The following is a 22,126-nucleotide window of genomic DNA, read 5'->3' as shown; positions in this document are numbered from 1 at the left end:
TGTTATGCCGCATTATGCTCACATATGCTGCTAATGTACATGATGGTTCTGTGCAAAATAACAGGGGAGTCTTTTGTAGAGGGCGTTGTACTGCAGTAGCAAAAGTTCAACGAGGTCATCGCACCGTCCGACCTAGCTACGAACGTCACTGATTGTAATGGACTGGACATATTATCAAGGGAGTCGTAAACCTCCGACTTCCTGGTGCATCTACTTGTCCTTGTACTTGTAGAACATGTACAACTGTATGGAATTTGATGCGAACACGCGGATTATTCCAATGTATGCGATTCGTATGCAATTAGCCTCGAATTATGCGATTATTCGATTTTGGTAGGAATTATGCGAAAAATTATGCTAGCATAATCCGTCAAGGCCTACTTGCTAGTCCTCTTCTGCGATATCGCTTTACCTTGCGCGCCCATGGTGCTCGCACTGCAGCCACCACCCGTGGCCAAGTCTCTGCTGCTCTTGTTCTGCCCCCCGCTAACACCCGACATGGCTTTCGTGCAATTTCTTATTTGGGCGCTGCCAGGTGAAATACACTTCCACCGGCTTGCCGTATGTCTAGTTCACCAGCTGAATTTCGCTCATCCATCAAATCATACCTAGGGTTCCCTGTAAAAAGGCGTTGACGCCTGTTGGGAATTCCCTAGTATTAAAAAGAATAATAATTTTTTAAAATAATAATAATAAATCATGCAGTGAGTGTTCAATAGTAAAAAAATATTTTAAAAAACTGCCTTTGCCCGTCATGCATGGCGCTTCCTTCCAATGTGCTAAGCTGTGGAACAGGGAGTCGTAAAATACGTATTTTACGACTCCCTGCTGTGGAATGATTTACACCCTCTAGCTCACTGTGTGGATAACTCCGCCCGTTTTAAGAAATTGTTACCCCAATGCCTTGCTTGTTCACGCTAGTACTTATGACATTCAGCTATGCAAAATGTATGCAAAGGTTGGGCGCCCATCTTCTGTTGCCTCAACCATTCGTTCTATCGCGGACATGATCACCTATCCAATAGTCTATTATAATTTCGAAAGAAAAGGTGACAGCACCGACGCAATCCACACAGTCAAGTAAGCCAATTTCGTAACCGAACGTTTTCGTTCCCTTCTCATCATGGGTAAATACAGGGAATAATGGAAAAATGTCAAATACAGCAACTTATAGAGAAAAAGCATAGATTGAGAACCCACGCTATACGTGTAGAAAAATAAAATTCAGCTGAACAAGTCAACAACAGGGTGAAGGGGAAGAAATGACTAAAACATAATGAAAACATCAATGAGAAGAAGCATTCCTGACACTTTCACGAGGATTAGCGCCAAACAACTGAAGCGACAAAACATTTTCCTTCTCGACGCACAGTTCAGTGGACAACTTGCGAATATAATAATTATAACGCTTCCAAAACAGACAAATGTAATACAGATGTGCCACGGGCCAAAACTGAGAAAACATCATCTCTGTACAACTCACGACAACTATCACTAACCGACAGATGACTCTTGATCGCCGATTGCTGAAAACGTTCGGTTAGGAAATTGGCTTTAACTTGACTGTGTGGATTGCGTCGGTGCTGTCACCTTTTCTTTCGAAATCGGATACGCCTTCAATTTTTTCCTTGCATTATTAATTGAATGTTTCAGTACTCTGTCAGTTTTGTGCCTAGTTATTGCACTTTCTGACTGTATATAGTATCATGACCGCCTGTATTGTATAACTGTGTTTACTGCGTTCCTAGTTTAAATTCGTTTTTAAAAACATCTCTTTAATTCTTGCATTATCCCATTATGACCATGCTTAAAGACGCAGCGTCTTTTCAGAAGTATTTTGATCTTCTTTTCAGCAAACGGCCTCATTGATCTGCATCGCTTGTATTGTATACCTGTGTTTACTGCTTACTGCTTACTGCTGCTTTATTGTTCCAAGTATCAGTTTAGTTTAGTTTAAATATCTCTTATTATTTTTATTATTTTTTCTCACCCCACACCCCTCTACTCTGTTATGGGCCCTCTCAAGAGTTGTGTTCATCACTGTTGAGGCTTCCGATGGAAAATAAAAAAATACTACTACTACTACTACATGTTACAGTGATGGAGAGTTACTCTTAACTCGTATCCATATGTCCTTTTCTCTTCTACATATATTAATTATTCTTATCTTTTTACATCTTTCCCTCCAGTGGGTCTATTGTTATTAGGCAGTTGTCTGTTATAGTCACCACTATAAATAAAATCCCAACCCAGTACAATACATGCACTATCATTCTGTGCGGTTCGCTCCACAGGACCACTTCTCCGCGAACATTGCATTCCGAATTTCGGAATGATTTTCGACTGTGCTTTTCCGAAAAAAGCGCGTTCCGAAAAACGGTATTTTCAGTGTTTTGCATTCCGAAAATCTGATTCGACTTCGTTTTCCAAAATGGAGAGCGTCGAAGGGGTTGAGCAGGATCAAATCCATGTGCGCAGGTCAAACTGAATTAAAATTTATTTGGGTGCGGTTCGAAGACGAGGACGGACTGATGGTGGACCAAGTGATCCAACAGCTGAAGACGAGGTTGGCGAACTACTGTCTTGTACTGTTAGTAGGCTCCAGGGCAAAGGAAGATAGAGTGTGATGAAGTGTGAGAAGACAACAACATGGCGAGATCAGCGAGAGCAGCAAAACCAGCAAAAATCAAAACTACATACGTGGAAATTTTTCAAATAATCGAGAGCAGCAGAAAGCAAAAATACAAACATGAAAAATACACTTTTTTGTATTCAAATATGCACTCCCAAACATGAAAGAGCCGAAAATCTATTTTCGGAAAACCATGCACTTTCGCCACCACACTTCCGAAAGTTCGACTACTTTTTCGACTCCTGCCGCCACATTCCGAAAATAATTCCGAAATTCGGAATGCAAAACCTCTCTACTGAGGCTACCGGAAGTACGAAACACCAGCTGCCTTGCCGGCAAAGCCCTCTTCGGTCATCGTCGCCGCTTCTCCTGCTCACGTCTAGTAGGTCTGCGCAATGTTGCCTGAAGCCAGACAGTGAAGGGATTGCTTGCTGTGTGTGTGGGGGGGGGGGGGGGGGGGGAGCGAGCGAAAGGAATGAAAACGCAACTTTTAAACTGTGAAAGTAGCACGTAACTGTTACTATCCTTGGCCTGGGAAGTGGGATATACCGGCATGTGAGAATTTCACCTCTACACCAACAACACACCTTGACGTAATCATTGCACTGATGAGGTGCTTTATTAGTAGTAGTAGTAGTAGTAGTAGTAGTAGTACACGAGGTCAGGGGGAGAGGTGTACGTGAGGTAGTCTACTCAGTACTACTAGATACAAGTCATAGTCATTCATAGTTGCATGTAACATGCACGTAGTAGTCGAAGACTGTACGACCGATTCATTCCTCGTAGAGTAGCGATGGCATAGAGCACTAGTGCACTGTGGTCCGTGTTTTAAAATTACCACCACCCCGCCCGCATCATTCTATCTTTTATTTTTATTTCTCTCCTCAGCTTCTTCTTCTGCTGTTGACGGAGACTCCCTGGATTTAGGCTAAGGCCCGTGGTGGATCTAAAAATACGAATACAAAACACAGAGTGGTTGATCGCAGCGTATTATTAGAGTATAAAGTAGGTCATGTCAGTCAACATCCCACGGGAAATTCGCGTTCTTGGATCGACTGGGTGCATATGCGCATGCACATGCATGCACCACACACATTCACAGGCACACAGGTATGGCACAGGGCTAGGCCAGAGTCAGAGAGTCTTCGAAATACGTCAGGTGCAATCATGTACTGCGCTATTTTGCGACTCGCCAGTCGTGCGTACCTGTACGGCATCCCCCGAGAGGCGCTGCAAGCCGTCTATTGCAATGTAACATTGTTGCTCGTCCACTTCCGTCGACATCGAACGCAATACTATGGGGATCGAGTGACTTATTTGGCAGCATATGCCGACGAATTTCTCTAATACGAAACCAGTGTATAAATCAAGCAATAGCTATCTGTGGCACGACTGACTAGATTTTGATATTTTGATTCGGTGACCGAGGAATCGAATAGTTGGTCTTTGATAAAGGAGATGTGCTTTCTTGTTTTTAGAATCGTCTAAGCAAACTAACTGCAGCAACCATTAGCTGGCGAATTTCGTGGAAGTATTAGTTGCCTGTAAGAACGTTCTGGCCGCTGGCGGTGTGGACGAAGCCCGGTATCTGCCGTAATCTCGGAGGCGGCTCGCTGAATTTATTTTGGATCGTGGGATTGGCGAAAAGACTCCTGACGACCAGGTTGACGACATCCGGCGTACTTGTGCCCCCTCAGTAACTGGATTTCTGTGTAAGTGTATTGGCTGTGTTAATCATAAATGGCCCGTGGGCAGGTGTCGGGAGAGCATAGGCTCGCCCAGCGTGTGCTGCAGCATGGATTGGCGAGGGCGTCGGCGAAGACTCGCATCGCCTCGCTCCGTGCAGTTCAAGTAAGGTCACGTAGTATCACGTAGTATGACTCTATGACATATTGTGCTGTGAGTGGTAAACCTGCGTTCACTGAAAGAGCCCTACTCAGCTGAACAATATCACAAGCAGCTGTTATGCGAATCAGTGGCCTTATCGCCTATCGGATGACAACAGTAGACATCCGAAGTGGGCGCGAGCTGGCCTGCCCCTGGTCCGGATGGCACGTAGTATGACCCCACAGAGTGTAATCGTTGCATTTCAGTCGTACTACGTTTCGATTGTAATTGGAACATAGTTATGATGTGAGTGTCCGCCATCAGCAAAAGTACATAATTATTATGCGGTAACTGCAAGGTTGCGTTTGCATGGGCACTCTCAAATCAACCTAGGTTGAAAGTCTAGAATAATAATAATTATGATAAAGAAAAAATGAATAGGCGACGAGGAGACAATAACTTTATTAAGGCGATAAATAGTATAAGCGAAGCGGACATTACGAAATGATCAATGAGAATACATGTATGTAAAAATTGATGTTCCTAATCGATTTTCTTGAGACTATCATCAGGGGAAAATCAATTTTAACATACATGTATTCTCATTGATCATTTCGTAATGTCTGCTTCGCTTATACTATTTATCGCCCTAATAAAGAAAAGGACCAAGAAACTACAAGTTACCCTATAATGTCCACTAACACCACCCGTTACTAAACAATCAGCTCATCCGAAAACATTGCACGGCACTGACCGACGGTACTGACGTTCTAAAACTACCGTAAAATCCCGCCAGAGCGCCCCTACCTCCTCGACGCTTCAGGTGGGGAGGGGCGGATGGGCGAGTCCTACTTGCCGCATTCAGTACTACATGAAAAAGTACTCCCCCTACGAAAACTGGTCGTGCATCTCGTACACCGACCGAAGGTCAAGAGCCAGGAGTAGTACAGACCCGTCAAAACTCAAGGTTTGTGCGATCCCTGGTCAAGAGGGTGGGCACTGTTGCGTACATTTCCAACCGGGTCGAGGACGCGTCTGCAGTAGAGCGCGGTAACACAGAGTCATACGAGGATACAATCAATCACTTCCCTGACAAGAAGTCAGGGAGGGGCGGATGAGAGCGGCGGAGCGCTCTGGAGGGATTTTACGGTAGCTGGCTAACAGCTCTAGCACATCTGTGGACTTAATAGTGTAACTTGTAGTTTCTTGGTCCTTTTTTCTTTAAAATATTAACTGGTTTGAGGGAAAGAGACAAACGGGAAAAGTCTGAAGAAAAAATTGACTGTCACCACCAGGACTCGAACCAGGGACCCTCGCTTGTAGCCAGCGATGCTCTAACCACTGAGCTATGGTGTAGTCGTCATCCCAGCAGAGGCCGTTCAACATTTTCTTCAGACTTCTTTTTTCTTTGCTTTAAATGTATCCTTGGCTCTCTATCCGTGTCCAAGTAAATGATGGATTGTGAATTGAGCACTCTAGAAGACGCACAGCCTCTGTAAATGATGAAAAAGGTGAGCATTTACGCAAGTATCAGCTCTTGTTACTCTATTTAAACTTATACATATATCTCCAGAACACCTCCAACATGTTCACCTTTCATTGTCTTCAAGTCCAAGAAGACCAAACAAACTTAACATCAATTATCACGGTGTGCGTTTTTCTTCCCTCTTTTCCAACAAAGCTGCAATGCTATGGAATTGCCTACCGCCTTCTCTTACCGCTATAACCAGCCTCCCCGAATTCAAGCATTCTCTCTATCAGCATTTTCGCCGATATATTCATTACACTGACGGTATCCCAACTCCTTAATTACCAGATTTTGTATGCCTCGATCTATTTCCTTAGCCTATCCTCGATTAACTGCTCCCTCTACATAAAGTTGTCATTTCATTCTTCTTGCAGGAGATCCCCTCGACAGGCCCAAAGCCTTTGGGAAATCCTTAAATATACTAAAATACAAAAAAATACAAATTTACATGAAAAATGTTTGACCCGAGTAGATTACTGATGTGCCGACAAAAGTCCACTTCTAGAGCACTGTAGGGTTGCGTGCCTACTGTAGCGGAACATTTGCTTGGGTATTGACGCTGTGAAAACCTGGGATGAAGCACACACACACACGCACACGCACACACACACACACACACAAACGCACACACACACAAACACACACACACACACATACACACACACACGCCCCCCCCCCCCCCCCCCACACCCACACATACACACCCACACACACACATACACACACACGCACACATGCGCACACACACACACACACACACACACACACACACACACACACACACACACACACACACACGCGCGCACACATCCATCTACGCGAGCGCTCACTGCCATGTTTGTAATTGCTCACTACCATAAACTGGCCAAGTGAGTATCCCCGAAGAATGGAGAGACTGTCCCTGACTGTGGGGAAATCCCGAAAGAAAAACCCCAAAAATGCAGGGAATTTACAACAGCAAGCCGACCCATACTTGAATGTGTAGAATTCTGCACATTTGTTTGTGAAACTTCAACAGGTCATAACTCGGTCAAACCTCGCTCAAATTCATAGCTTGGAGTTGAACGAAATTATTGACCGACGAAAATTTCTGCCCGTACGGTATCTGTACAAGATCTCGCTCGCATCCGGTGTGTCTCTGCAGCACTTGTAGTGCCATTTGTGTACTGCACTGCTTAGGTGGGTGGCTAGCTGTAAGGGGCCGTCCATAATTATCTATCTTTCACATGAAGAGAAAAAATTTCGTATATGGGTGGGTGGGTCAAGGGGAGTTTCGTTTTGGAAAATATTGATATGTAAGACTTAAAGACATTCTTGCTGTCAAGTCAATCTATTTTTCGTTCAGGGGGGGGGGGTCCTAACTACACTTTTTCGTTTCGTTAAAATTATCGATAACGTCGGATAGCCCTAAGCTCGCGACTTGTCAGCTTCCGCTCGCTGCAACATGCATGCCTGTGTGACTTGATTGTGTTGGATTTATAGAATATTCACAGGGGCGTCGGAAACTCAAAGGGTTTTTAGTGTGGTACGGTGAGCCACCTGAAAATAATACAATTTACTCGTGGGGGGGGGGGGGGGGTTAGGTAACCAAAAGGTGACAGAGGTCGGATCTGTTCACGGGGGAGACAGATGAATACAGGGACATACCACCCTGGGGCCTAATAATTACAACTCCGAGGAGAGGGCAACTTTGTCTAATAGTTGTTGTTTAGTTTAGAACAAAGAGGATGAAATGTTTCATGCGCATGCGTACAAGTAGTGAGGGAGTTGACGTCATGCGGCGAGGTCGCTACAGGGGTGAGGGAAATTTTTGAAATTTTTGAAATTTTTGAAATTTCCCTGCCCAAGTCAGTGTATTTTATTTTATTGACGGGGTAGCTGGGGGCACAAAGTAGTACTGTCAATACCGTAGTGATCGTGCCGTGTCCGACGCTCCTGATTCGTTCAGTGACGGATTGAATTATTAGACAAATTCCTCGTTCAACGTATCCATGTTTGGTTTATCAAACAGTACTGAGCGAGGAAATTTACATCATGAAATGCATGTGTAATAGGTCGCCGAGTGGTAGGCGCGGTGAAATCAAGAAGAATTACTTCGAAGTACTTTTATTCTACTTTCAGGTACACACCTGAGATATAATCGTTCGTGAAAGAAGAAGCGGCAAAATAACTAACTTTCTCTCCGGTGCTCACCTAGAGGCTGAATCCTTATTCTTCGAGTTAGCTTTCATTGCTATCCAATCTAATCTAATCTAATCTTCTCTTTATCAAAACAGAAATGCGCAGCCGCTTTTATGCAGCAGACGACGTACGCTTACATACGGAGATACACTAAATATACATCAGGCAAGCTCCGTATTAGTTCCGTACTGCTTCCGTAGTGGTCGGGCAGGGATACTACACCCTCCCTTCCTACAGATAATCACGCCCTCGTGATTTTCAAAAATTAGTGAGGAGTTACGAACAACAGCGTCAACCGGAAGATGGCAAATTATATCGGAAATGATAACGTTTAGAGTAGACAGAAGAAATGAACTGATAACAAATCATAAAATAGAAGTAAAAGCACACCAGGTTCACACGATCTCACGGGGTCAAAAGGGAAAGAACTGTTCTCCAAATAGGACCTGAAACCACAGCACTCTTGCTGCACTACGCTGGCACAACCCGCCAGGAACATCGCAGTTCAAAAACCGAACTGAATACACTATAACTATAAGGGGCGTTGTCACACACATTGTCCCACGTTAGCTGGGTAAGCCGTGGCTCACCATGATCAGACGCCTACCAAACTAAACTGGATTCACACACTCGCATAAAGGAAGACTGAAGAGAACAGGTAGACTGAAGGAAGACAGGAAAGAAAATGCCATACCTGGAATCAGCGTTAGTAACCACGGCGGCGGCTGGAGCTATGGCGGAGGGCGAGCCAGGTTTTATCTTCATCTTGGTTGAGCCGGTCACCCAGAGCGGCTAGCTCGGCGTCAGACAAATGACCTCCCTCCTCGTCTTGAATCATGGTCTTCACATTGTCGAGAACATCGCTTTGCGCGACGTAAAGAGTGATGGTCTAGCCAGGAAGAGTGTTGACGAAAATCTGCATCCCACCACGGAGACGAAGTACCAAGTGAATAGTGGACTCCTGCTGAACGTTGTAGTCACTCAGGGTTCGGCCGTCTGCCAACTGCGTGCCGGCGAAAATCAAACGCTGCTGGTCTTGGGGAATACCCTCCTTGTCTTGGTCAGCAGCCTGCATGTCGTCGTCCTCATCAGCTTCGCCATCACCACCGGTAGTATACATGTAGGTAGCGGGTCGCTTGGAATCGCCATCGGAGTCTCCAGTGAGTGCCGTGCGGAGAGAAGGGTGATCCACGCTAGCACCCTGACTGAGCTGCAGGCTAATAAGTAGGGCCAAGCCCAGGACGGCACGAAACATGATTCTCATCTTGATTCGTCGCAGGGAGCTGCAGCGGGTTGAGCCGTGGGGGTCTGGGGTCGAATCACGTTGTTCTATTTAAAACTACACCGCTGCCAACAATGTAATAGGTCGCCGAGTGGTAGGCGCGGTGAAATCAAGAAGAATTACTTCGAAGTACTTTTATTCTACTTTCAGGTACACACCTGAGATATAATCGTTCGTGAAAGAAGAAGCGGCAAAATAACTAACTTTCTCTCCGGTGCTCACCTAGAGGCTGAATCCTTATTCTTCGAGTTAGCTTTCATTGCTATCCAATCTAATCTAATCTAATCTTCTCTTTATCAAAACAGAAATGCGCAGCCGCTTTTATGCAGCAGACGACGTACGCTTACATACGGAGATACACTAAATATACATCAGGCAAGCTCCGTATTAGTTCCGTACTGCTTCCGTAGTGGTCGGGCAGGGATACTACACATGCCCTTCAGTCCTCAAGTAATTGTGCTTGCTAATCACATGTACAGACTATGGAGTAGCAAGACCAAGATCATGTGACACAAGCAAAGGCTTTCGACGTTTGTTTTTAATGCAACAGAACTTTTTAAATTGCAGAGAATTTGCGAAAATCGTGGGACTTATATAAGAAGTCGTCAAAATTGCAGAAAACGTTGCACCCACGGAATCGTGATTTTCCCCGCGATGACAGGAGAGAAATCCAAAAGAAATCTTGGAAAGACACATTTTTTCTCTAATAAGAGCCCAGGGTTCTTATTATTTCAGTGACAGCTCTACCCGCGCTACTATTAGAGACTGTGCTATTATTCGAGGCTGTGGTTCTATGTTTTCAATGCCCCACTATCCAGCCAATTCCAGTTTATATGCAATGTAGGCATAAACTGACCATACCAACACTGATTTTCGAAACCCCGACCTCGGTAATATTGTCATGACTGATGTTTTGCAATAGCATGGGCACCAGGAAGGAAGCAGTAGACCGATAAACACCGTTACAAATGCGCGCGCGGGCGGCGGCATGTTGTGCTGCGTTTACATATGCAATCAATATACTTGTTGCGTACTTCGAAGCACTGTAAAACCGGAAAGTCTAACAACCAAAACGTTTTTGTAATTTTGGCATGATAACGTGCAGAAAGTTTAACGATGGCTACCTGGCCACCCACCTGTATGCGCATCTTTACACAGACATTTCAAACTGGGTTCGAGATAATGTTTCTTCAAATAACCAAACATATGGTTGTTAAGTACAATTTCAACCGAAGACATCTCGGGAACGCTTGCTCGGATCGAAGTGGGACCTTCACCATTCGACTCAGCGTCCAAAACTCTACGGACCATGACGTTTTGATTTTTGGGAGAAGTTCCCTTTTAATATTTCAAACAACACTCAACCCGAGTCATTATTGGAGACTGAGCTATTATTGGAGACCTGGGCTTTTGTTGAAGATAATACGGTAACTCATTTGGTGCCCAACGGCTGACAACCCCTAAATCCCAACCTACGGGTGCACTTCAAAATATAACACAACTTACTCACTCATTGTGAATTGATCCTTGAAGGGTGGTGGCTTTCCTACCGATGCGGAAAACTAAGCCTCCATGACACAGCCACACACACGCACCCACATGCATGCGTATCGTCTATTTTTTTTTATAAAGAAGAGGAAAGGGGGGGGGGAGGGGAGAATGCTAGGCGGGTCACGCACTGATGAAAAGCAAAACATCCTGGCAGGGTTATTGAGAATGATGAGCAGGCGTGTCGCCCGCATGGGGCACGGGGGGGGGGGGGGGGGGGGGGCACATGCCGCCCCCCCCCCCCCCCCCCCCAAGAATTTCGACCTAGGTTTAGAATGCGCATGATGACCATGAATAACATGCAGCCATCCTGCACATATGCGGCCGTGCACCCCCTTAACAGGGGACAAGCTACGCCCCGCTGAATGAATCATGAACCGGACCCAAGTCCGAAGTTCTAGTGCGTGCACAGAGCACCGATAACATTTCACTAGGGGAGAGTCTTTCTTTCATCTCTGACACACTTTCCATAATTTATTAACCCAGTTCTGCAAGCTTATAGGGGATTCACACGATGCGCAAACTCACGTGTGTGGTGCTCTTTTTACTCGTGTGACCCAAGCGCGTGCAAAATCTTGATAAACTTGCTCGTGGGTCCTAGGCCCACGTTTGTCCTTTGCACGCGTGTAAAAACAGCTAACGTACTTGAGTATGGTACTCAAGTACATGAGTACACAGATCTGCAGACGCATGCGAGATTTGCACGGGTCTGTTGTCCGTGTGAATCCGATGGGCAGCTTGTCCACTTTTACACAAAACATGTTTTCGTTCATTTTCACGTCGTGTGAACACCCTATAACATTTGTTCAATCATAGAGCTCTGCTCTAAACTACATGTACCTATTTATGGCTTTCTTTGCTGAGCAATAAGCCCATTTTGCAATGACGTAATTTGTACCATCAACACCCCACACAGCAACCTGGGCATGGTCGTCTGGGGTGTTTACCACTCCAGTACATTCCTGATCCCAGTGTACTCACATGCATTACTCGTACCTCCCATATTTGGCAATGCGCAATGGGCTCAATCAGTGTTTATTCCGCGTGGGAAGCCGTTGGCGAGTCGTTTTGCTTCCCGTGTTTTCTTTTGCACCCTCTGCAGCTCACCGATGGTGCAGGCCATGGCACGACGTGCACTCTTCGCCGTTATTGTCCTCGTCGAGGCGTTGGCGATGACAACGACACTGGGTAAGCACATGTGGTTTTTGCTTTCACAGTGCAACTCGCTTTTAATAATGATACAATACTCCGATGACACATACCGTAGAATCGCGCCAGAGTGCCCCCACCTCCGCCACCCTTCGAGTAGGTTTAGGTGGGGAGGGGCGGATGGGAGTGTCCTACCTGCCGCATTCTGTACCACATGAAAACGTACTCACCGTGCGAAAACTGTTCGTGCATCTCGTACACTGACCAAAGGTTTAAGAGCCCCGGGGTCGTACAGACCCGTCAAAACTCAGGGTGTGTGCGATCCCTGGTCAAGATTGTGTGAAGTACTGCGGACATTTCCAACCAGGTTGAGCACGGTTCTGCAGTGTTGTACGGCCTCACACATGTTGTTTACTTCACGGAGCCATACGAGGATTCTCACTTCCCCGGCAGGAAGTCGGGGATAAGGGGCGCATGGGAGAGACGGGGCGCTCTGGCCTGGCGGGATTCTACGGTACTCTTGCTCAGCACATACTCCAATGAGACATACTCTTGCTTAAAGCCGGGCGTATTCCTGTAGAAACCGATGCCAGGGCTAGGCTTCTATTCACATCAGGCTTCTATTCAAACCAGGTATTTCTATGCGTGTCAACACTAAAACCAGGTATTTCTATATGTGTCAACACTAAAACCAAGCTTACATGCTGAGAGCGCATCTTGAAATCAGGTTTCTATTCAAAACAGGATTCTATTCGAGATAGGCTTTAATGCAAGACACTATGGTAGGAACAATGCAAATGAACCCGTCGAACCTGGATCTGTGTGCTGGGTTGACTGGATCCGATTCAGTGGGACCGGGATCCGGATTCGTACTATCGAACGTGTAGAAATTTGGCGAATTCGGATCCGGGGCCCACGGATTCGCGCAAACGAACATGCCCCGAGTGTTTAGATGACGCCGACAAAATCCACAGCGGGACATGTTGCTGGATGCGTGCGCTCAGGTGCTGAGCAGGTTGACCGACATACCGGCTGGCCCAATTCCGGCATTCGAGTTGGCAAACCAAGCGGCTCTGTTGAAGGGTTGGTAGAACGTCCTTCAGCACCCCCATCCCGGCACATGCACACCAAGGTGCATCTGGCGAGCCATGACGCCGAGACCTCCAGGTCGGCTGAGCAGCTTCACAGGTCCTGCCCGCTCTATATCTCCTGTGCATCTGGCGAGCCATGACGCCGAGACCTCCAGGTCGGCTGAGCAGCTTCACAGGTCCTGCCCGCTCTATATCTCCTGTGCATCTGGCGAGCCATGACGCCGAGACCTCCAGGTCGGCTGAGCAGCTTCACAGGTCCTGCCCGCTCTATATCTCCTGTGCATCTGGCGAGCCATGACGCCGAGACCTCCAGGTCGGCTGAGCAGCTTCACAGGTCCTGCCCGCTCTATATCTCCTGTGCATCTGGCGAGCCATGACGCCGAGACCTCCAGGTCGGCTGAGCAGCTTCACAGGTCCTGCCCGCTCTATATCTCCTGTGCATCTGGCGAGCCATGACGCCGAGACCTCCAGGTCGGCTGAGCAGCTTCACAGGTCCTGCCCGCTCTATATCTCCTGTGCATCTGGCGAGCCATGACGCCGAGACCTCCAGGTCGGCTGAGCAGCTTCACAGGTCCTGCCCGCTCTATATCTCCTGTGCATCTGGCGAGCCATGACGCCGAGACCTCCAGGTCGGCTGAGCAGCTTCACAGGTCCTGCCCGCTCTATATCTCCTGTGCATCTGGCGAGCCATGACGCCGAGACCTCCAGGTCGGCTGAGCAGCTTCACAGGTCCTGCCCGCTCTATATCTCCTGTGCATCTGGCGAGCCATGACGCCGAGACCTCCAGGTCGGCTGAGCAGCTTCACAGGTCCTGCCCGCTCTATATCTCCTGTGCATCTGGCGAGCCATGACGCCGAGACCTCCAGGTCGGCTGAGCAGCTTCACAGGTCCTGCCCGCTCTATATCTCCTGTGCATCTGGCGAGCCATGACGCCGAGACCTCCAGGTCGGCTGAGCAGCTTCACAGGTCCTGCCCGCTCTATATCTCCTGGATATGTACTCTTAAAATCAGCTTGTAATTGTGAATCATGCAAAGAGCGTTCCTTGTAAAAAAAGAATTGTTTAGCCCGTAATGGCACATGAAAGCAGGACGTATTCGGACCGCCAAAACGTATTTTTTTCGACGATTGACTTTGACAAGGCAAAATAACTTGTGTGATTCTTGTCCTTTGTGTGGGAGGTACTGTACACTGTGCACACTGCTGAACAAGTTATTTAGAGCATTGACCCCTCTCCTCCATCTCCCCATTCCATCCTCACATTCGCTTTCCATGTAATTGGTTTTGTAGCCGGTGTTATGTTATGTTGCCTTTTATTTTACTTCACCATAGGTACAGGCATTGCTGCCTTCTTGCTGTGGATCATAAATGATGCCACATGGTGTGTACTAGCGAATTCAAATAAAGAAACACAAAAAAAAGGGCGTCTTCTAGGTTCGGCCTGGTCCCATAGCTCAGTTGGTTAGAGCATTGCTCTTGGCAAGCGAGGTCCCGGGATCGACGTCACGCGAAATTACGCATCTATGAACGACATCCACAGAACCTGCCGGGAGAGACTCGTGTACTCGAATCTCATCCTGGGGACGTTTTTTCTTTTCTTTTTTTCAGCTCCAGTATAGCTGTATTTTTCATTGCAAAGCCGTCCTCGATTGTTGTGTTCGTTGTTCAAACAAAGTGGACATTCAATCAAAAAGGCAGAAGACATAGGAGCCTGATTGGAGTTTCTTGTGGCATAGGATGGCCACACAGAGAGTCAGAGACACTTTTTGCGATTTTCTGAATATAAATACCGTACGTGCGATGCAGAGTTCATTTTGTGCGATATCAAAATTGTTTGTGATCTACCACATCGAGCAGAACGCGATCCAAACACAAGCTTACCTGACTGGACAAATTTTGTCTGGACAAATTTTGTCCAGTCAGGTCGTTAATGATCCCTGGCTTCACCAGACGCCAGAAGTCGGAAACCATGTCTTTGCCGCGACATCCATGTCCAAAAAGAACTCCATCTTCATCTAAAAAGGTTTGAAATACTTAATATTCAACCGAGATTCGCGGTCTCACGCTTTTTCAGGTCAAATCATTTTTTTTGTAGCAGTTGCAGGGCAGATCCCCACCACTACTTCAACAGGGTTTCGCTTCACAGCATGCCTGGAACAAGCCATATCGAGGTTCCAAGCTACCCCTCTCAGCAAGAAATTCGAAATTTCAATGGTGGAAGGTATACTACGAACAGTATTTCAAAATGTACGGTTGGCGGCGCGATCGTTCTACCTACATCATTCAAACTTTGCAGGATGTTTCTGACCTACATGCTAGGCATGGAACCACAGGGTTTGATGTCAAAACTGACAAACAAAGTCACACCCACAGCACATTTGTGTACACAGATACTAAATGAGTGGATGTCGTCATCTTCTTCCCGCTGGTCTCAAATATACGATGACGTGCTATTTCGCCTGACGGTCCTGGTGGGCCTGGCATTTTTTCTTCTCTTTTCACGCAGTCGTCCACTTCCCCGACGGATCGTTTGAAACTTGAAGAAATGCAATACACTGATATTTTGTGTTCTTCTGATTTTTGGTTGTATCTTATGTGCTCAGTTCAGGCTACCCCGAATAAATGCAACCCATATCCCTGTGGTTTTAAAACGATGTGTTTAAGCAATGGTGATTCCTACTTATGTAGCTGCCTAAATGGGTATGCTTTCAACCGAACGAGATATGAATGTCAAGGTCAGTGGTGTACCATGATGAATCTGTGTTGTCGTCATGCCAATCCCATGGCCGGCACTTAATGATTGAGTGTTCATGCTGAGAATGTGTGCATGTGTGTGTGTGTGTGTGTTTTTGTTTGTGTGTGTGTATGTGTGCAAGCTGTTGAATGGTGTAATCCCAGCACAAGTTGCAGTGTCTAACATTCGCCATCATCGCTTCCGCGATGGGCATGTCTGAGTGTGCGTGTGTGTGTGTGTGTGTGTGTGTGTGTGTGTGTGTGTATGTGTATGTGTGTGTGTGTGTGTGTTTGCATGTGTGTGTGTGTTTGCGTGTGTGTGTGTGTGTGTGTGTGTGTGTGTGTATGTGTGTCAGCTAGTTCGGTTGGTGGGTCACTTATGCCTGGTTTTGTTGGGTCTGTTGGCAACGGGCTCGGCTGCTTGAAGGTGTAATGTTGTACCTGCCACCTTCGTTGGTTCCAGTGTTCATAAACGGTCTTTTTGAAGTTTACATACCTGTTAACCATGAACTGCTCTGGCTAGATTAACTCTTGTGTAATCAACGGTGCTAGTGAAGCCTTTATCACATCCACTCTGATTTAGCCACCCACCCTAGTAGCAAGTATTACCTTCACAGGGGGCAGGGTTAACTGCAGTTGGATCCCGGGACGGATACCCTGATGCCGTCAATCCTTTTTTTTTCTGCACCTCATCCTCACCCCTTACTGAGGTTTGGTGAGCCCATAAGTGGGATCATTTTCAAGTCCACTCAGAGTTTTGGACATTTCAGGGGTGTCGGCCGTTGGGCGGTTCAATAGCCAATTGAGTCATCTTTTGAAGATTCCTTTTGAGTCTCTCTCCCCTCTCCCGGGGAGACCCAGGTGACCCGTTTCGGCAGTAAGCAACAAGTGTGTATGCGTGTGTGTGTGTGTGTGTGTGTGTGTTTGTGTGTGTGTTTGTGTGTGTGTGTGTTGGTGTGTGTGCATGTGTGTGTATTTGCATGTGTGTGTATGCATGTGTGTTTGTGTGTGTGTGTGTGTGTCTCATAAGTACTGAACGCTTTCGTTCCGTTTTTCTCAAAATACTACATACCAGGGAATGATGGAGAGAAGTAAGGGACTACAACTATAGAGATAAAAGTTCAAAGAAAGCCCTTGGCTAGGAGAGAAACACTTGAAAAGAAAAGAAAGTTAAAAAATGTCAAGAGCTCAAGGAACCTAGTTGTACACCTTCACTACCAACGATGCCAAACACCAACAACAACAGATATCTCTGCTGTTGCACAACTCTGTATGCTCGTGTAGCGACCACCCCTTCCCGTACACTTAAGGTGGCTCACACCCTCTGCGCGCGCATCGTTTGAAAAGTGTAGATTTTCAGTAAATTTTTCGGTAGCGATGATTTTTGTGCGATCAATCGTTGTAGGAAACGTCTTCTCGCTTTTCTGCAATTCTGGCGACCTAGCTAGAACCTGCTGCTAGTGTCCCTCTTCACTCGTTCTTTCTCTGAAAGGGGAAGGCAGCACTCGCAGAAGATTTTCCAAGAATGCAATGTCGACTGGTGCTCGTACCATAAGAAGGGAGAAATCAAAGTCCGCTCTTGAATCATGCCTGAGTATTAGAAAATTATTTCAGAACACGCTTGTGTAGATTTCCTGCCAGTGCCACTGACATCTCGCGACCTTCAAATAATTATAACTTGCTCGATCATCTCCCGCACTGACTAGCAAATTCGTCAGGTAGCTGTGGATGGATCGATTCAGGGAGATCGAAGGTAAATACATCGAAGCACTTCAAACACGTTTCAAGACGCACTTCAATTTTTGTAATTGTGTCTTGAAAATTGTTTAGAACAATTCGTACTTCAATACGCTGTTGCGAGAATTGTATCCTCTGCTTGGGAGTCTCGACTGTTTTATTGCTGCATGGCTTTCCTCAACACCGTTCGCTGTACATGTATCGCGGAACCGTGCGGCAGATTGGATGGCATTGGAGGTGAATTTGATAATTTGTGACTGTGTCATCAACCAAGTGAGGACATCAAATATCAACAGGGACGCTCCGAAAATCACAAACGCTGCGAAATAGATATGAAATGGTCTTACACGCTGGAGGGTATTCCACATTCATTGTGTCATATCTTTAGACTGTCCGAAAGTTTGTCGTGCCGTGCAACTTTCACAGACTAATCCGATAATTGGCATGTGGCCCTACTGGCACACACTCATGCGTATGCCGTTGAGTTTATCTATATGTGCACGCACATGTGTGACAGTGTATACTATACATATACAATTTTATTACGTATGCAAAATTAGGCAATCTATATGTACATATATGTGTGTGCACTCACTCCTATGACATAGAACGACAGTGCAGGCTATGTAAAGTCGCATCAATGTGTGTCACCCGGGTGTGTACATGCATGCGCGCTCGCGCGGGCGTTTTGTGTGCGCGCCTGGCATGGCATAACGCCGTTCAGTATGACTAGTGTTGAACTGTGGTAATTTGCCCCCCACCCCTCTTTTTTTCTGCTGGTGTTGGATATGCAACTAATGACATAAACTCGGTTGTTGAAAACGAGTGCCATGCCGCACCACAATGGATTGACAATAATATAATACAAGTAGCACTGTAAAAGCGCTGGTAATACTAAGTCTTATGTTGCAGCCATGGCAGTTGTGAGTAGCTTTCCAAGTCAAGCCTGCTGCAGAAAGTATTGCACTCTGACCAGCTGGAGTGGCCCAGGACTGCCAGTTGTGGAGAACAGGAGTTATGCTTGTATATACGCTTGTATTTACATGATGTACACAGTGTACTTCGAAGTAACGTTAGGTGTATTACTTGTGTGTTCTTCTGCCTGTGCGCGTGTACATGTGCTGGTCAGTGTGGAACCGCCATCCATATCAGATCATACAGCTGCTATCAGTCTCAACAGCTTGTATCTGGCAAATAGGGTTTTAGTGACTCGATTTTGCTTACTGTGTTCAACAGAGTGGCATTGCACACAGCTACTTGATGTAATAGTAGCATCTTGGAAATTTTATATTTTTGATAGTTAGCTTCAGTAGAAACTTCTCCAGTGTGGCTCTTAGCTTCATTACCACGGAGACCGGCTAAGCATTCAAGTAATGCACGAAGAACAGTGGCTAGATGTGAAGTGAAAAGCCATTGGACCGTACCCCGTGGAATACGCATTTAGTATAGAAGTATGTCTTGCTATGTTGGCAGCAAACACTGTATTATAATAATTACATTACCAGTAGAAAGTGCCCAATGTGCATTGCTTTAGCACTATGTTTTGGACAAAGCAGTCAACAAATTCCACATCACTATCGGCTTCATGTTGGAGAAAGTTGTGAAAAACACTAGAGCATACATGTACACTCAATACACATGCTCAGCTACATGTATGGCATTTAGTATGTGGGCGACTTCAAAGTTCTATTTTGGTAGTTTGCTTCAGTAGAAACTGTCTAAACTTGATCCAAAGCTCTACTACTATGTTCTGAAGATGTTGCAATCAAGTAATGTAAGACACGTATCTGCCGCATTGGAGCTAGTTGTGAAAACCTTTAGACCATACACTCAATGCACATGCTCAGCTATGGCATTAAGTATGTGGGCGACTTCAAAGTTCTATTTTGGTAGTTAGCTTCGGTGGAAACTGCTAAAACTTGATCCAAAGCTCTACTACTATGTTCTGAAGATGTTGCAATCAAGTAATGTAAGACACGTATCTGCCGCATTGGAGCCAGTTGTGAAAACCTTTAGACCATACACTCAATGCACAAGCTCAGCTATGGCATTTAGTATGTGGGCGACTTCAAAGTACTATTTTGGTAGTTAGCTTCGGTGGAAACTGCTAAAACATGATCCAAAGCTCTACTACTATGTTCGGAAGATGTTGCAATCAATTATTGTAAGACACGTATCTGTCATATGGTGGAGTCAGGGGTTCTAAGGCGTTGGACAATGTCCCAGTGCAATGTGCTGATTCTTGAAATACGGCATCACTTGAAACTTCAAAGTTTTATTTCACGAGTTACCTTCGGTAGAACCTGCTCAAACTTGTTACACAGTACCATTATTAGGTTATGATAGCATAACCATCGAATACAGGGCAAGTCCAGTGTCAAATACTTGTGGGCGGGGCTAATATGTGGGACGTGTGCGCTGAAATGGGATGATTCCGAAAAGAGAAAAAAGGTCACCTTCTCGCAGAATTCTACCCACTTCTACAGCTTATGCTGATATTTAGCAAGTATACTACTGTCCTGATGTTGGACATCAAGAAAAAGGGGGTAACTACCGGTGCTACGGCCAAAAAAGTGGTTTTCCGGTATTTTTTGGCCTAAATTGGCAATTGTGAGTATGCTATGTTTGGCCCCTCCCTCGAGTGAAACCGGCCGGTAGAACTTGATAAAAATTTGTCTCCGTACACTAGATATCCAACGGAACAAAGTGCAATCGTTTGTAGCCACGTTTCAAACAAAAAAAATTTGGACCCGAGGGGTAGGAGCCACCTTAAGTAGTCATTAATCCCTAGGCCCTGCCCACCCGATTCTTCCTCACTCTTTCTCCTCTCTGACACTATTATCTCTTATTGGCCACTGGCTATCGTGAGAATACAGATTTGAAACAACAACAAGAAAGACAACAACAACTTCCTTATGAACACAAAGGTCTGGATCTAACTTGCGGACGTACAATGCTTGCACAAAGCTTGTAATTATGCTGTCAAACTAAACACGAGTTTCTACAACACAAGGTTTATCTAGTACGGACAAGCTTCTGCAGGTTCATTCAATAGAAAAGTAAAAAGTAAATTATCGTATCCATTCCCGAAGGGAACTCGCGTTCCCGAAGGGAACTCACGACGGCCGCTAACACCCGATAAACCCTAGCGACAGATGCAGCGCCTAACGGTGCCCTAGGTTCCCTGAATTCTTGACGTTTTCTCTTCTTTTTTTCATTTGTTTGTCACCTGGTGGTTTGCATGCTGTTTTTAACTCTTCACTTTTCATATCTCTCTCCTTTCTGTCATATCTACGCATTACCGTAAGTAGTACGTGGTGTAAGCGACCTCTGCGTTTAACGACCACCTGCTCTTAACGACCGTTTTTTTTTTCGTGCACCGACAGTTCTACGCAAATACTGTGAGACCTGGTTCTTATGGGGTATTCACACGACAGGGACTTGCACGGTCTACAGGGAGTGACATACAAGAAAAGTGACTGTGTGGATTCACACAGCTGCACTCGACGACAGGCACGTTTTGCATTTTTGAATGCTTCACCGACCAGTAGCCATGGGTATTTCAAATTTTCAAAACACACATACGATGTTATTATGATGCTCTAAAGAGCCGCGTAAAAAATCAAGTCTTGTTTCGCGCTTTTTGGTGTAAATGTACTCGTGCACGTGGCGATTATCGTGAAAGTGGGTGCCCAACTCGCTTTCACTTTTTAGCCACTTTCAGGCACTTTTCTCGTTCACAGGTAAAATACCATAGCAGCTTTCCGGTGCACGTGGATTTGCCTGTCGTGTGAATACCCCATAAAGACCACCTGGCTTTGACGACCGCTTTTGCTTGCACCGTGGGGTGGTCGCTTAAACCAGGTTTTACTGTAATCAGAGTGCGGTATCTCTGAACATTTGTTTTGATAATTGTAGTCCCTTATTTCTCAAAATGCGAAGACTCCACAGTAGCCATCCACTATATCCATACATCTTGACAACACTCTCCAAACGGTCTCTGGGCTACACCAATCACTAAAAGAAAAAGAGATAAAAAAATTATTCGAATTTTCGGGCAAGGCCCATCTTCAGTCCCTTAGTTTTTTTCATCATTCCCTGTAGTATTTTGAGAAGAAAGGAACGAAAACGTTCAATGCTGATGAGACCTGTCCTGATTGGTCGGTGGTGCGTTCTTGCGCAGATGCATGCGTAGATAAGACCTTCTAAATAGGGGTTATCCTTACAATATAGGGGCTGTCTGTAATTATCGATATTTTTTACCCAAAACAGAAACGGATGCCGAGACCTCAGGTCGGCAGAGCCAGCAATTCCCCACCATCACTGCTGCGTCTCGGTGCAGCCCCTGCTCAATAGTTGTCACGTTTGTCCTAGTCTCTGTACATTGTCTTTCAATACTATTTTCGAGCTGGGTGTTGTG

General features: G+C 45.9%; 1 protein-coding gene across 1 annotated transcript in view; it reads left to right on the top strand.

Moving 5' to 3' along the window:
* Positions 1–4,082: 4,082 nt before the first annotated feature.
* Positions 4,083–22,126, top strand: part of LOC135827614 (fibulin-1-like) — a 41,501-nt gene continuing 23,457 nt past the window's right edge. The window contains exons 1-3 of the mRNA XM_065340080.1: positions 4,083–4,344; positions 12,101–12,186; positions 15,840–15,971. Of these exons, the coding sequence (XP_065196152.1) occupies positions 12,108–12,186; positions 15,840–15,971 (211 nt within the window). The 5' untranslated portion in view covers positions 4,083–4,344; positions 12,101–12,107. The remainder of the gene's footprint in view (positions 4,345–12,100; positions 12,187–15,839; positions 15,972–22,126) is intronic.

The sequence above is a fragment of the Sycon ciliatum genome, chromosome 11, assembly GCF_964019385.1.
Source record: "Sycon ciliatum chromosome 11, ocSycCili1.1, whole genome shotgun sequence".
NCBI lineage: Eukaryota > Metazoa > Porifera > Calcarea > Leucosolenida > Sycettidae > Sycon > Sycon ciliatum.
This window is presented reverse-complemented; position numbering and strand designations above follow the sequence as displayed.